General features: G+C 46.1%; 1 protein-coding gene across 5 annotated transcripts in view; it reads left to right on the forward strand.

The window, feature by feature from the left end:
• The first annotated feature begins 540 nt into the window (after positions 1 to 540).
• NRBF2 (nuclear receptor binding factor 2) overlaps positions 541 to 16,445 on the forward strand; it is a 28,880-nt gene continuing 12,975 nt past the window's right edge. For 3 of the 5 annotated variants that reach the window (XR_016443613.1, XR_016443614.1, XM_090058309.1), the window contains exons 1-3: positions 1,035 to 1,167; positions 13,463 to 13,547; positions 15,407 to 15,447. Coding sequence is in view for 3 of the 5 variants with exons in the window: in XM_090058309.1 (XP_089914435.1) it covers positions 1,117 to 1,167; positions 13,463 to 13,547; positions 15,407 to 15,447 (177 nt within the window). In the remaining 2 variants the exon portion in view is untranslated. Of the gene's footprint in view, positions 954 to 1,034; positions 1,168 to 13,462; positions 13,548 to 15,406; positions 15,448 to 16,445 lie in introns of those variants that run through there. The other 2 variants (XM_090058310.1, XM_090058311.1) reach the window with 2 other exon arrangements.

Genomic DNA, 16,445 nt, shown 5'->3' on the forward strand with positions numbered 1-16,445 from the left:
AACATCAGGAGGCAACACTCACCAAGTGGACCCTGGGCCCTCTGGCCCTACCACCAGCACATCCCTGTGCTAATGACAGGGAGACAGAAAGGCCTGACACTGTAGGTAAGTTGGGGCTGAAGGTCCTGCTGGGTTGGCCTGAGTGCAGCAGCAGTTTAGGCCTGCAGATCCTCCACCTTGGCAGGTGTGCCCTGCCACTGCCCTAGACAGCTTGGGTAGCATCAGAGCTGACAGGCCAGAAATGATGGAGGTAGCAAGAGCTGCTCAGGGACTGCCTGTGCAGCTGGGTTGCAGCTTGCCCAGGTTCCAGGCAGCAGGACCGGGGCACAGCAAGTTGAGCCAGGTGCAGGGGAGAGGCTTGGAGCAGGTCCCCCTTGCAAGACACAGACGGGGGCGCTCGGGCAGCCGTTCAACCCAGGGCCCCGGGGGGCCACAGCTGCGCCTGGACTCGAGCTCCCGCCGCGCACTTGCCTAACGCTGACGTCAGAGGTGACGTCAGGAGGCGACACTGGCTACGATCACTCCGCGCCTAGCGAGAGTGAGCGGGGTAGGGTCGGGGCGCGGGAGCTCTCCGCCAACCCGGCGTCACGGGTACTTCTCCCGGCAGAGCAGGACGGGCATCTACAAACTATCCCTCCCCGGCCGCGGCGGCTTCCTTGGCGTCGCTAAGGGAGCAGGAGCCTCTTGCAAGGGCACCGCTTCCCCCCAGGCGAAGGCGGCCCCGAGCGGCAGCGCCGGGGAACGCACCGAAGCCTCCGTAGGCGTGTCCCGCTGCGCCTGCGCACTGCCCGGGGGCAGGATCGCATCCCTCCCCTTGTGCCGACTGTGTCACAGGCGCACGCTGCCCCTAGCTGTCGCCGCCGGGTGGGAAGCGGACCCTGAGGGGGCGGGACTCCGGTCGATCATGTGGAAGTGCTGAACCAATGACAGCCCTGGAGTTGCCACCAGCCAAGGTAACTGGGCTAGCGGGATTTATCCTGTTAGGAGGAGTCTCTCGCGAGACTTCTTCGTGGCTCTTGCGCTTGGTGACGACACTGCGGTGAGCGCCAGGCGGAAGCGTGCCCGTGTTTACAGCGCGGGCCGGGCGGGGGGTGCCGCGGGGCCGGGCCAGCGCCCATGTGCCCGCAGCCGCCGTCCATGGAGGTGATGGACGGGCCCCTCAACCTGGTGAGCGCGGCGGGGCGGCCGCTCCGTCAACTCGCTGGGCCCGCTCTGGCCGAGCCCTGGCGGGGGGACGTGTCCGGCCCGGGGGGGGAGTGGAGCCGGCTGGCGGGGTGTTGGGGCCGTTACACCGGGGTCACGTCGAGAGCCGGTGGCGGCAGCTGCGGGCAGGCGATCCCGGGGAGCGTCTCCTTTGCGGGGCCCAGCCGCAGCCCTCAGGCTGTGCCGCGGGAGCAGGAGCAGCGCCCCTCCCTGCCGGCGGTGCCATTCCACAAACAGCGCCTGGCTCCTTGGGCGGCGCCACGTCTTTCGGGTGGGCAGGGGGCTCCACGGTCTGGGAGCGCCCGGCCCCGGCATCATGGGATGGGGCAGAAGCCTTCAGGGAGGCCCGGAGCCCGGGTAAGCATTTCCCAACCCGTGCTCAGGGGCACTACGCCCTCCAACTGTCCAGCATCATTTACCTCCTGTCCTGCAGCTACTGGCCTTCCTGGCCAGGGAAGCATCCCCTGATTTTTTATTTAATCTTACTGAGCACTTGGCCTCTCCTGTGGCACCAACCACAGCAGATATCACACTCCAGTTAAAACCAATATTCATACATTTTTGCACTGTTTCTTGTCTGCAGGCTGTTAGCATGCAACTCAGCTATTAATCTACTCAGATATTAATACCAGTTATATTCTCCTCTCTAAGCGGTTCAGGGTTTAATTCTGAGACCGTGTCTAGTGACTTAAAGGAGTTAAGGAGACCTGCCAGCTTTCCCACAAGAGGATCCTTGTGTTAGTTCTTGTGCTGCAAGTTGAATGTGAAAAGTTTGCCAGTGGAAGGAGGTAACATGGCTGTACCACACTATGCTTCAGCGATCTCCAAATCGTGCAGCTGCCTCTTGAAACAATGGCCATGTTGGCATACTTCAAAAGAGCATAAGGACCGATGTAATTTATGGCAGGGCTAAAATAGCCTCTCTTGATCTCAGAATTAAGGAGCTATGCTCACATCTGACACTGACTAAAGTATGTAAAGAGAGAAATGAAATTAAGTCTTTGTTCCTGGAGCACCTTCTGAGATAAGGAACTGGGGCAGTTGGAGTTGAATCAAAATGTTCAAGCTGAAATGGTGCTTGTGAGTTATATAAAGGCACTATATTTTCAGTTCCAGTTTTTAAATATCAACACATAGGTTTCTTAACTAGTCCTATACTCTGGCAAAGGCCTTTGCAATTAACATATTACAATTTACAGGTACCTGTTACAATTAACTTGGCAAAGTACCTGAGCTGTACAAAGTGGAGGTGCATTGCTATATTGGTCCATATCATATCAGCACTGATAAAAGGAAAATTGACATTATCAGCAATTGGCTTTTCTTGGCTGGTGTAGCCAACAATGTCACCGATAAATACCGCATGCATGGGTGCAGTGCAGCATGCACGCAGCCAGGAGTGCAGCCTGGCAGCTTGGACAACAGCCTCCTGCCAGTGAGTTTGTGGGGAGGAAAGGGTGTGGGGGGGACAATAAAAAGGGACAGATTGAGGCCCCCTCAATGATGGAGGGGGTGGGGCTGGGGCAGGGACAGGCACTGCTCGGCTGGGCTGGGTTGGGGTGCAGGACAGAGCTTCAAGCAGCTCAGGTGGCAGATACAAGGGGGTGGGAAGGCAGGGGCAGCTCCTGGCTACTGTGCAAAACCCCAGAAAGGCATGGGGGCATTAGCGAGATGTAGGAAGTGCACTTTTGGTTTTGCTGCTGGCTTGGCGATTGGCCGCTGGAGGACCCTCCCCCCAGCCTGCAATCGGCTGCTGGGGGATGACCACCAGATTTCAGAGGCACCAGTCACCCATGCGTTGCAGGTATGTGCCCCCTGCATTTGTGTACAGGGTGAGGGTGGGCTGCCTGCTGGTGTTGCGCTGGCTTCTTCCTGGCAGAGGGGCTAAGCTGGGGTTGCGTTCAGGGCAGGCAGTGGTGGCACTGGAAGGGTGGTACTACAGCAAATTTTGGGTTGGCCAGCTCCCTCTCCCAGCACTGTGGCCACCCACCCCACCCCACCAGGAAGAGGTCAGCACAGCCCTGAGCCGGCAGCAGGCAAGCCGCCTTTGCCCTACGCACAAATATGGGGGGCACATGCCTCCCCCAGGGGTGCATGCAGCAGTGGGGAGCTGCCCTCCTCATCCCTGCACTCCTCAGATGAGCTGTCTGCAGCTCTGTCTCGCATACTGCCCTGGCTGGGCAGAGCCTGCACCTGCCCCAGCCACACTCCCTTCCTCACCATGGGGACCTCAGTCTGCCTCTTCCATGCCCTTTTCCCACCACAGACTTACCACCCGGATGCTCCTTTCCAAACTGTGGGGCTGTATATTGGCAATCAGATTGGCATCAGCTGATATGGCTGGCCAGTAATTGATTGTTGGTATCAGTCAAAATATTTTTTATTAGTGCACCCCTAGTACAAAGGTAATGCTTCCAAATATACATTCTTGCGTGGGTCAGTAGTGCCCCACTTAAGGCACCCATTCATTTATTACTTAGGTACTTTTAGTGGTCTTCAGTTTGCTCTTCAATATTAAACTACTATACATTTCATCTGGTAGTGTGATCACATTTATAAGTACTGGCCTTTGTATTGATCTGTGTCATCTCAGTAGTGGGGTTTGAGGTGAGATTAGTTAAAATCTGCTGCAATGATTTAAATGGGATTTAGGCATCTGAACATCTCTGCAAATCTGGATCTTAATACTTTAGTTGTACCATTTCTGTCTTTAATTGGGAATGCCTTCTGCATCTGTTTGTGTGTTTTAATCTTAAAGAGTTTTTAGTTTTCTTACTTTAGGGTTTTGACTGGCTACTTCGCAAAATCCTGTATTGCTTACAGATGTGTTGAGAATGGCTTCTCCTTTCTTTCACAGAAAACTTAACATTATTGTGTGGTTCACTCACAGGTTGTAAAGAGAACAGTCATGCTTTTGGCTTTTCTACCTTTTCCAGAGAACACCAAAATTTTCCTGGCTCCAGAGTTTCTTTAAAGCCTGAGTTAGTATATTTCTCTAGCCCTGATCTTAATCTTCTTAAGGATACCATGAAGATAACCCTACATATTCGGGAATTGGGTTATATCTTACAATTGGTATCTAGATCGATTCTACTGCTTTGATTCCACTCAGTCTCATTTCCTATGTAATCTTTAGTATAATACTACTAAGTCTCTTCTGTTTACCTCCTGTATGTCAGTGTATACTTTATAAACAAGAAATACTTAAATGCTTCTTGGTCATAATTTTTTTTGCTGTGTTTCTTAACCTGCAAAGAACATTATTGAGGACTTGAAGAGCTTTTCATCTAAACTAGACAAGCAGGACATTAAAGATGAATCACTGTGTGTAGGTCACTATAGTTACCAAGTTCTTTAAAAGTTAGGATTTAGAGAATGCTTAGATTTAAGAGGAGGTGTTAAAAACCCATATAGAAAAAGAAGCTATGGAAATAATATGGCATTCCTGCTTTTACCATATAATGACATGGGTGGAATGGGGAAGCAAAAGGCTATGGGAGAACTCCAGGAGTCATGCTATGCTAATAAAAGCTGTGTGCACTGAGCACTTTGCTTCCAGAGCAGTTTGGAGAGCTTCTCCATAAGTGACAGATTCCTATTCTTCCAGTGAAGGAGAAGCTGCAGAAGCATGCCAAAGGGCTACGCTCTGAATAACCATGGGGTGAGTAACCAGCTTGCTTAGCCACCCTGTGTATGAGAAGCAGCTAAAGCAAAATCGGTGCATCTGCCTGCATAACATAATGCAGGGAGACGCACCATTTTTTGGCACAAGCCAAGCCTGGAAGAAGTAAAGCAGAAGCGGCACACCTACCTGTATAATGTAATGCAGTTGTACAGGCTGCCTTTATGGCAGCTCTTTCTCAGTGGGGCTCCATGTGCCTCCTAAAAACCAAGGTGCATAGGGCAGTTTCACTCTGCAGCAGTGACATCATGGCATCCCTGGCAGGTTCTCATGGCTGTCTCATCCCCGTTGAGAACCACTATTCTAATTCATATGGCTATTAGATTAAGGCAGTGACTGCTTCCTTTCAGTAAGCAAGTGCTGCCGACACAGCTGTGTTTAGATAAACAGGACCTTTCTGAACAAAGGTGCAGGGGGCAGGAAGAGAAGGGAAGTTCAAGTCCTGAAATATCGGATTTGATCCTCACTTGACAGCAGTGATAGAACTGCGCAGTCAGCATATTTTTATCTGTACTTTCTTCAGAAGTTTGAGTCTCATCTTACCGTTTTTTTTATTAGCAAATGGGTGGAGATTCTTTTCAAATGATTCTGGTCAACTGTGATTAGAAATGCTTTAGAAACAGATTTTAAACATCTTTGGAATGCCCCCTATTAGGGACACAAACTTTGATACTTACTGACAAAATTACAATCAAATGACTTCTCTTATTCCTATCCTGTTGTAATAATCCCTATGGAGGACACCTACTACTCTTTTCATATAATTCCCGAGACTGGAGGACATGCTGTTTTCTGATCTTTGCTCAAACATTTAGACAGTAAGTATGTCTTCAGGAATCGAATGCTGAATCTGCCTCGTTGCTTAATAGGATTATTTTTTGGGAAAGGTAAAAAGTCTGAAGTCCCTACTGAGTAAGGAGTGTTAACAAGAGAACATAAATTGCTCTCAGTACTTCTTTAAACTGTTTTTTACAGTTGAGCAAAGCAATCCTACCCAACAGACAGTTCTCCTTGGGAACCTCCACTTTATCTTGGCAGCTTTGTTTTCCTGATTTCATTTGCAACCATCTTAGCAAATAGCACATTGTAATATGTATCTAATTTGTTGCCTTAAAGCATGTGCTGGTTTCCAAACAGTGCCCTTTGGATTGCAAGCCTAACAGACAAAATGGCTCTCTCTCTGGGCTTTAAAAAGTTCTGTTCTAGTGAAGAACTTTTCCACTGTGTTCCAGAAAAACAAAGTATAACTGAAGGAAGAAAAAATTCTGTCACGTTGTTCTGAAGAGTCAGAAAATTTTGACTAGACCAATGCTTATTCTCTCCTCAGCAGCTAGCACTCAAATGGAAAGGCTTGGAGAGGCTGCTTTTTCTCTACCCAGGTTAGGGCCACGTGAGCACTTAATTCTTAAAGCTGTAGTTGTTCATTTCCACAGAAAAAACAAAAAAATCCGTTTCTATCTTTCCATACCCTAAAGGGTGTTGCAAATCTGGCTGTTTTCCCTTCATCTGACTTGAAAGAAATCTTGACTCCTCATAGTCCTTACCAAATTATTTCTAAGTACACAGAATTTCAGTATTGTATTTCCTCCAAGTTGCTTTTTATACCACCTGTGAGGTATCTTAGCTGCAGGCAGAGGTGCCCTGTCACCGCTTCATTATAAGCACACTGGAAACTTGTTTGTTTCTTTAATTTCCTTTGTGTCTGGGTCTGGCAAAGCATCGATTCATTGCTGAACATTTCAAGAGCTCAGGTGTTAGGGTGACTATATCTGGCGCAGCTATTGTCAGAGTAATTGCAGGAGCTGTTTACCTTACCCGTATCCCATTCATGCCTGTTTCCACTTGAGAAATACAAGATTTTCAGCTTACCTGTTTGTCTCATCGCCGATGACAGAGCTAGACACTGCTTTGCACCACAGCTTGCAACCTGGGTTTAGTCACCTTTTGCCCTAGCCCTTTCCAACCACTCAGATGACAGATCACAGAACAGTGTGGCACATGCTGCCCAGAACTGAACACAAGACCAAGCATTTTTGAACGAATCCCCAGTTTGCCATTTTCACAAGTCCTTAACTTTTTTTACAGTGGCTTTTTTGAAAGCAAGAAATGTTTAGGCTGTTGTTTCACCAAGACAAGGACTGTTGTGGGGAGAGAAGTCAGCCATATTTTGTAAGTTCTGTGTGCTGATACATAGGGTCTATTTCTGTGCTATAGCCCATATCAGACTACTGCTGGTGCATAAGGCCTGTGGGAGCTGATGAAGCTGGCTCTGCTCCCAGCATCTCGTAGGCTATACTCTCTAGCGTCCCAGCATTCCCAGGGTCTAGGTTTAGATTGGGGCATAGTCAGGACATTCTTATGCCTGGTCTTTAGCAGCCCTGAAATTAATGAAACAACCTCTCCTTCATTCTGCACCAGCCAGGGGGTGAATCTGGGTGCTGTATCACACTCATTACCTTCTTGCATAAGGTCCTCTGCCACATACATGACACAATATAGGTCTTTCTGACTTCAAAATCTGTTGGCTAACAAGTGGGCGGTCAGACGTATGTATGGTTAGAGATCTAGGAAACATGACTTATGAGAAAAGGTTGAAAGACCTGGAGAAGAGAAGTTTGGAGGATTTGATAATAGGCTTTAAATTCATGAAAGATTTTTATAAAGAGGATGGTGATTGATTATTCTCTGTGGCTGCAGGGGATGAGATGAGAAGTAATGGTCTTAAATTGCAGCTAGGGAAACTTAGGTTGGCATTAGGAAACCTCTCTGTGTGAAGGTGCTTAAAGATTACAACAGATTACCAAGCAGAGGGGTGGAATCTCCATTTTTGGAAGCTTTTAAGAGCAAGTTAGACAAACACTTGGCTGGGATTGTTTAGGGGGAGAGAGTTAGCCATGTTAGTCTGAAGTCAGGCAGAAGGCAGGATAGGTTTGCACCTTTATAGACTAACTAGCCAATTGCCTGTCAAGAATGATGGGTGGGGGGGGAGTGGCCAGGGATAGAGGCCTGTGTTTGGCCCGCCCCCTGCACCTTCAGGGCTCCCTATCCCCCCACCCCCACCTGCTCTGTTCCTGCCGCTTGCAAGGCTGGTCTTGCCCCCCAACACCTCTGTTCGCTGTGTTTTTGTAGCCTGCAGGGAGCAGTGGGGATGGAGCCACCCTCTCCATCCAGAGGTGGGGGCAGGGGTGGGTGGGGACGGAGGCCCGGAGCCAGGTTCACTCCCTTACCCCTACCGCTTCAGGGCTGGGGCTGCTCCCTGTCCCAGGGGGGCCCAGCTGGGCCAGAACCCAGCATCTGTCCCTGCCCCCCTCCCTCCCCCCCATTCAGGCCTAACCACCCCTCCCTGGTGGCTGTTGTTGGGGGTGGGGCCCACTGGCTCAAAGAAGCAGATGGGTGGGGGGAGGTCAGCTCCTGCTCTGTTCCCTCGGTTATGGTGGCACTTTGGTCCCCACCATCATCCCCCTCTGCCTCCAAGGAGCCCCTCAGTCCACCTTGTCATGGCAGTGCTCTGCTGTCTCTCTCTGTGTAGATTACACTGATTGGCTGCTGAGACAGCCAGTTGGAGCACAAATGAAGCATTAGAGACAGGCAAACAAAGACTTTTATAATATTAGAATTAAATCAGAGATGTACAATCTTTCCTAAGCAGAGGGCTTATTTCAGCAAATGCTGTGAAGGGACTGTAGGAAGCAGAGCTGCTGAGTAGAAAGCAGTGGAAGAGAATATGAAGGGCAGAGAAAGGAGGGGACACTGCTGAGGGAGGCTAGGTGGGTAGGAGAGAGAAACGAAGCAATTAACCCATTGAAGAGACGTATGGTTTATAAAACGAATCCAGGTAATGCAGTGGTTTTCGATCTTCTATTATTTTCAGTCCTCTAAATTTTTTTTTTTTTTTTGAATGGAGGTGCAGACCCCTTTGAATTGTAAGTGTGTGTATTCACATAGTTTTGATCATAGTCATCTTTCACAGACCCCTTAGATGTAGTCTATGGACCCCTTGGGGGTCTGCAGACCACAGGCTGGAAATGGAAAATTATATTATTCCACTGAGGTAATGAAATAAGAACCTGTAGTCCGTGTTTAGACCCTGCTTAACATAGGCCTGTCTGTGGTTAACATCTTGTTCTGTCATTTCCCATTCAAATTCATTTTTAAAGTGTTGTTTTCTAAGACCGGGCACTCTGAGGTCAGCAAATGTTCAGGGAGGTTAAAGTGTTCTGTCCCAGTCTTGTCTGTCTTTCTGGTATTGATGTCCCAAGTGTTCAGTCATTCTTGTTTAGCCAGGGAGCTGTAAGCAGAGGGTGGAACTAAGTGACCTCTGGAGGTTCCTTAGCTCTAACTTTCTATGATATCTTACCAATCAGGATTGTGCATAGAGGGATTTGGCACTGAGACTGCACAATAGGTAGTCATAGGCTAGATGAGAGGTGGTACTTGTCATTAAGAGATGCCATTCTAAACATCCAAGTACTTTTGTTAGAGGTGTATCACTTTCTGTTAAGGAGGCAACACCATCCTTTTCTTTGGATCGACAGATTGGTTATGCTGAATATTGTAAGGTCTTCACAAAATTGACTGGTTGGAAAAACACCTGCAAAGTGGAATAAACGAGTAAACTTTTCCCTGACAAACCAAGCAGTAGTAGGAACAGATGAGAAATTTCCCCCTAGTGAAGAACACCTTGTTTTCACAAATAGAGCTATGCAAAACCTGCTGCTCCCCAATAGGAGTTTCCACAACGGAAATTAGTTCCAGTGATGCTTGGAATTTTCCCTACAGTAAAATGAATGGCTGTCCTGGCATCAGTATATCTAAACCTGATATTGGCCAAAGAGTTTTGTCATCGTATCTCTATCTCTGTGTTCTGGATAACAATCTGATTTTTATCAACATACTTCAGTTAATGCCTTCTTAATTGCTAAGTGAAGGTTTTAACTTTATTGGGCTTGCTTAGTTGTTTAACCAGTCTCTCTCTGATGGATAATACTTAATAACTTTCAGGAGGTTTTTTACCTATACTTAACTATCTTAATTAAAACCATAGTCAGATGGTTAAATGACAAAGATTAATTTAAGAACTTGTGAAACTTAATTCTCTACACTGAAGAAAATGATTTCAGGCATTCATAAGTGGAATTGAGGCTCTGGTTGCTGACTTCTTGTGCACAATTAGATTTTTTTCATCTCTCAGGATTTTAGAAAGTTTCCTTCTCCTAGTGTACCTGGACTATGTGGGTCTGGTCCCCCTACCTAGTACGAGGGCTGTTGGTTCCAAGTCGCAGAGAAATGTTACACTGGGCAGTTTTGGCTTGAGTATACTGAGACTTCTACAGTAGTTATTGTGATGTAAAACACCAAACTCAGAATGCCTGGTGATGGCCCACTGCAGATCTTTTTGATGGACGAGTCTTGATTTTTGTATATACCTTCTTATTTTGGTACTATTTTTCTTGGTAGATAGTGTTACCAACCTCCCTTGCCAAAGGCAAATGGCACAAGAAGTGGCTGTATCTGAAACAAGCATTTCTAGATGGGTCAACATTACATGCAAGTTACTCATCTGCTTCTTCCCTAGTAATGTGTGCTCATTTCCTTGGCACAAGATTGTTTGTAGGAGCTCAGGCATGGGGACCAAAATCTTTATATTGGAATGCTAGCCAAAAACCTCCTTCCTCGGTAACCAAACAAATGCAGGGGTGGATGTGTGTGTGAGAGAGAGAGAAATAAGCTAGTGAATTCTTGTCAATACCTTAAGAACCTAGTCTGAGATCAATTTTTTAAACTACTCAATCAATACTGGAAGATTGAAAACAGCCTTCAGGAGACTAATATATAAACTAAATTGATGACTGGCCTCCTGAAAAATGAATAATATATATCATGTTTTCCTACACTACAAAATTATTCTATATTTGCTCTGGATGCAATCTTAATGTGGATAGGAGAGTGACAGTTTCTTGTTGATGTTTGTAGCATTTCCTGTTGCAGGTTGTTTTGCAGTAGGAGCCTTCAAAAATAGCATAGCCTGTAATAGACAGACACTGCAAATTCTTGTTTATCGTAGTAACAATGTTGCATGACCAGCAGTGCAACTATCTGGTCACACCTGAAGGCTAATTACTGCATCAGTTATTTCATTTCTTCATTATCATGTCATCAGTAGAACACAGCCATTTTGAGCAGGGTTCAAAATATTGCTTAATCAAGTTTGAAAAAAGTGTTTATTTTAGTCTGGCTTTTGGTTTGGGTGATCCTTTCTGATACCACCAATCAACAATATTCAGTGGCCCACAAAAGTATGTGTTTGTAGATATTCCCTCAACCATTACGTAACTGAATATTTATTGTTTTCCTCTTTTAATTTTCACTGATGGGAAGGGATGGACTTCAAATAAAGTAATACAAACTTTTAAACCTCCCATTTGGCACCCAACTAGCTTCTCATGCAGTTTTCCTCTAATGGTTCAAAACTGTCCAGCTGTTTCTCAACCAGGCGCTTAAGAACAAAGTAGCACCAAACAACAGGACATTGCATTTATGCGCCTTGGCATAGTTCCTGGGCTTTGTCTAATATGGTCTCTTCCCCCTTATAGTGGACAGATTGGATTGGCACTCTGTGAAGTAAATGATAAAGTGGCTGGTATTAACAGTGCAACTGATAATCACAACTGAGTCTTTCTGATATTTTGTTAAGCATACCAGTTACAAGTGATGCATTTATCATTGACATCTGCAGAGATGGTAGAAGGCTACAACATTTTGCCTATGTAAGCCATGGATTTTTAAATGGATGTTCCTAAACTGCTAAGGTAGATGCAGCCTACAAATCTGTACTTTAAATTTGTAAGGTAATGAGTCTAACTCTTCTTGATACATAAAGATAAAATCTGAATTACTGCATGCAGACAGACCAGCTGATAGGATCTCAGAGTCCTTGGGACTTTTAAGCAAGAGAAATAGGGGGCTAAGAATCAATGTGACGACTTGGTACACCAGAAAAATAGACTTCTTTGAAAAACAAAATGAGTAAAGCAGCCCACCCTCTCATCACCCCTTCCTGGTTTTCTTCCATCAGACAGACTAGTGGACAGTCTTGACCATCACAGCCTGAGATACCATTTAGGTTTTCATCACCTGGAGAGATGTCCAGACCAGGTGAAATCAGGGGACAGGCACCTATCTGTTGCTCCCACCCCACTCCCTCAGGTTTGGCTGTCACCTATGCACCACCTGTGGCTGAAAGACAAGGCAGTTGTTACAGATTATTTCCTGATAGCTCACGAGGTGAAACACTGGCTGGATCCAGACAAGTGTGACGGTGCAGTATGTTGTACTGCAGACCTGTCTATGGTACCACATACTGCCTATTCAGGTGTTTCCTGTACTGCTGCCTTGCAGCACAGGGTTGGGGTTTTTTTGACCCCCCCCCCCCAAGATCCGGGGGTCAAAGAAATCTGCGCAGAAAAAAAGTAAGGCAGCTCACGTGGGGACAGTGTACATCACCCAAACTGAAGCTTGGCTGGCTGGAGCTAGCCTTCAAGCTGCAGGAGCAATGCAGCTGCAGCTTTCCTGGCCCCCAGGACCCCAGGTAAGGCTGCTTGGGTTAGCAGCTGTGTTGGCCTCTGTCTCCCCTACCCCACCCAGGGTAACCTGCCATGCACCAGAGGGCAGGTAGCATGAGCATTCCCTTGGGGGACCAATCTCCATGCTCATCTGGACGTGGCCAGAAGCTGAAAGAGGGGGATACAGGAACTAGCTGCAAAATGACCGGTAGTCCCACAGCTCAACTAAATTTAAAGAGTCAGTCCCCAGAAAGGTATGCTATGGAGGATGGGGGAAATCTCATGACCAGCTAGCCCCACACGTGATGTTTTATCTACCAGCAAGCTGCTCTTTGGTGAAGGACGCACACAAGGTGATGCATATTCCAAACGTGTGCTTGGAACAGTCATAACCGAAGGGTAATAAGTTGCATGAATTACTCTATCCTATTACAGGCCTAGGTCAATTTTAAGCAGGCCAAATCTCATGCAGTAATAGGCAAATCTCCCATACATGTCTGAGGATTTCAGGAAAGTGGGTTAGTACTGATGAGTCTCCTGTTTATTGGTTTGAAACACAGCAAGAAGCTTAGAAATATTCTAAGTCAGTTTTAATTGTTGAAGGCTAATGTAGACTATAAAGTCATAATTCTAATGGAAGGTAGTTCCTCAGAACAGCTGTGCTAAACCAGTTTTTTGACATTTATCAAACATTAACACATATTGTTTACTGATATAAGTATGTACCTGTGTGGCTGTCACTATTATGTGCTCATATACAGTGTTTATAAAAAACTGCACATGGTCACCATGGGCAGGGTCCTTTGCGTTGTCAGATCTGCCCAGAATGCTTGTCCGCACATCCTTACATAGTAAGTCTTGCAGGAGATGCAAATACAGGGGAAATATTTAAGTCTGAGGCTGGAGTGTGAGAGCTGAGACCCTCTTGAGTATCCAAACAGCTGTATGTGCTACTTACTTTAACAACAGTTTTAGCTTCAACTCTAATTATAGTAACACTACTCTTATTTTCAAGGCTCATCAGCAGAGCAGAAAAGCTGACCGGTTGCTGGCAGCAGGAAAATATGAAGAAGCAATTTCTTGTCACCAAAAGGCAGCTGGTGAGTAGGCACCTTTGATGCTCATACCCCAATTTCCAAATGCCTCATCTGAAGTTGGTCAGCCCTAGTAACTAGACATACTGCTTTATGTATCTGGAAAAACTAAAGTTTGGGGCTTCTGCTAGAATGTGTTTATTTTTAATTGTTGGTACTTTTGTTTGACTCTTTAATAACTTTCTTACTTGGAATTACAGGCTTTGTCTGTGCAGTGTGGGAAGTGTGTAACTTGTTTACCAAAAGTTTGTGGCTGACCAGTACTTGGTTATATTAATCTACTTAAGGGATGTGTTGCTGGCACCAGAAAAGCTCTTCTTCTAAGGGGTAACAAGTCTAGCTTCTACAGGTTATATATATCAAATGTCAGGAAACTCTGTAGATCCATCCTTATGATGGATGGACAGTATTTCCTTCTGCACTGGAACCTAGTTTATTTAGCTTCTACCCTAAGCACACGTTTAGATGTTCATATTTAATAGTCCATGAATATGCAGCTGGCAGTAGGGTGCAATTGGTGTCTAGTAGTTGGAGGCATCTGATCTAGAGCGATGGGAGAGAGGAAGAAGGACTTAACTGGCACTACTAGCAGGTTGCAGGTAGCAGTTAGTCACTTATCTGCTGCCTCTATACAAGATCTATTTCAAGTGGTGCAGGCTGGAAAATGGAGCACTTTTAGCAGATTCTGCTAAGTATGACAGTGGCCAGAAGGAGTGTATGAAATGGGCTGTGTTCAACTCGGCCCAAACTGGGGACAGTGATTTGATTTGGATCACTGTTCCCAATTCTATTCGGCTGAATCAGACGATTCGATGCTCGTTCAAAGAATCAGCTTTAAGAAAGAATCAAAGACACAGCTTTAAATGTTTTTTCTATATAGCTCAAAGTAGCAGGCAGCTCATGCATGCTGTGATGCTGGGGTAGATGGAGCATCCCACAGGAGTGTGGGCCCCCCCCGTGTGCTCCCTGGCCGATCCAAAAGTGCTTCTGTTCCACTTCTGGGCCTGCTGCCAAGTATGCTGAGGAGCCCCCCACGCTCCTGTGGGACACTCCATCTACCCTAGCATCATGAGCCACCTGCTTGAGGTAAATAGAAAAAAGTTTAAAGCTGTGTCTATGGCTGAATCTTCGGATCTCTCTGAATCGATTCGGAGAGTTCCAATCCACTTCAGAGAGATTAAAGGGTCTTCTGATTCCATTTGGCCACCAAATCGGGTCGAATCTCCACAGAATTGAATCTGGACCGAAACTTCACACAGCCTTAGAGGCCAGTCCCTAAGAATCGTCACTATATGGGGTGAGGGAGGGGGTTAACAAAATCTGTGAAAGTGAGATTAGTGAAACAAACAAAATATTTACCTGGGCCATTACTTAACCACTCTTCTACTCTTTCCACCCTGCAAGTGTCCTAGGCAGTGACCTGACCACTCTGCAACCTGCTAGTAGTGCCAGTTAACTCCCTCTTCCCCACCATCCCTGTGGAGAAATGTCACACAGACAACATTGTTTTTGTGCTTGAGGGGTTAAGTCCTATTGGAGTCTGGCTGTTTTGTTGCTGAGCTTTCTCTGACAAGCTGAGCAGTTGGGGAAAAATAGAAGTTGGAGAAGAATGCAGACAAGTAGCAGATCTGCACAAGCAGGGATGTCACTTATAGGTCATTCCTTACACACCACCACCTGTAAGACTTTGAGCTCTGTGTAGACGCATGAGAAAATCACCAAGCACCTTCTTAGCACTACGCTTGCGTGCTTCAGCCAGCGGATCATCATGTGCTAAGAAAAGCTTTACCTTTTAGCTTTAGAGAGCATTCTAGCTTTCACAACTCTGCCTAAAGTCTTTCCCAACTTGTCTGTTTTTTGTGCAGCATACCTTACCGAAGCCATGAAGCTGACACAGTCAGAGCAGGTGAGATTCCATTTAGCTTCAATTCTAACTACGGCTGCTGGAAGATGGCCAGGGCACAACTGTGCACCCATAACTCCGTCCCATGGACATGTGCAATCCTGTGTTCCAGTGTCATCAGACCCCTCAATTACTGTACAGTGGATCCTAACTTCGACTTAGATTTCCAAGGCCCAAAAAACTGGTAGAGTAGCCAGGGACAGGAACAATGTAATTCCTCCCCCTCCTTGAAAACAGTTGGGTTCGATAGAACAGAGGCAATATAGAAGCTGAATTGCCTAAAAGGTAGTTGGTTAAGCGGTCTTCCTGGCTGTCATCTTTTACTTCTAAAGAAGCAACAACTGTGGTCAACATCTGTTGGAGCTAGGCCAGGGAAAAAGTTGAATGCAATATCAGAACAAATGTCACTGGACATCTTGATTTTTTTTTTTTGATTTTTTTTTTTTTTCCCCCCTTCAGCAAGGACCATTTCTATAGCAAATGGCCATTTTCACTGCAAGGTACAAAGTTACATTATCATGATAAGGGAGAAGGCAACTTCCCCCTCATCCTCTTGTCCTTGGGATTGAGTGGCAAGTGTCTTCAGGCAGAGATCTAATCTGGACCAGCGGTTCAGTGGCTTAGGAAGTTCTGACCAATTTGTGGTCAGACTGGTTAGTTGGTTACCCTAGCATTAACTGCCACCACCTAACCTAGCACCTGAGCCATGCACTACAACAATAGGATTCTTATTCTAAAAAAACTTCACATTTTTCAATTACTTGTCCACTGAATTAATAAACACATTTCAGCTAACACTTTTCTATTTTTAGATAAGTAGTAGATAATTAGATTCATAGTTGTTCCTCTTATGTGTTCTTAGACTGATTCAGTTTTTGGACTTCTTTTGGTCACACTTAATGATACCATTCCACTAATAAACTGTAGCTCTGTAGAATTCAGTGGTATGTCATCTAATTCTACTGTGCTTGGGAACATTGCATGTTATATAGGTAATACAC

The sequence above is a fragment of the Crocodylus siamensis genome, chromosome 7 (genome assembly GCF_052110815.1).
Source record: "Crocodylus siamensis isolate JL-2025a chromosome 7, ASM5211081v1, whole genome shotgun sequence".
NCBI classification, from domain to species: Eukaryota; Metazoa; Chordata; order Crocodylia; family Crocodylidae; genus Crocodylus; species Crocodylus siamensis.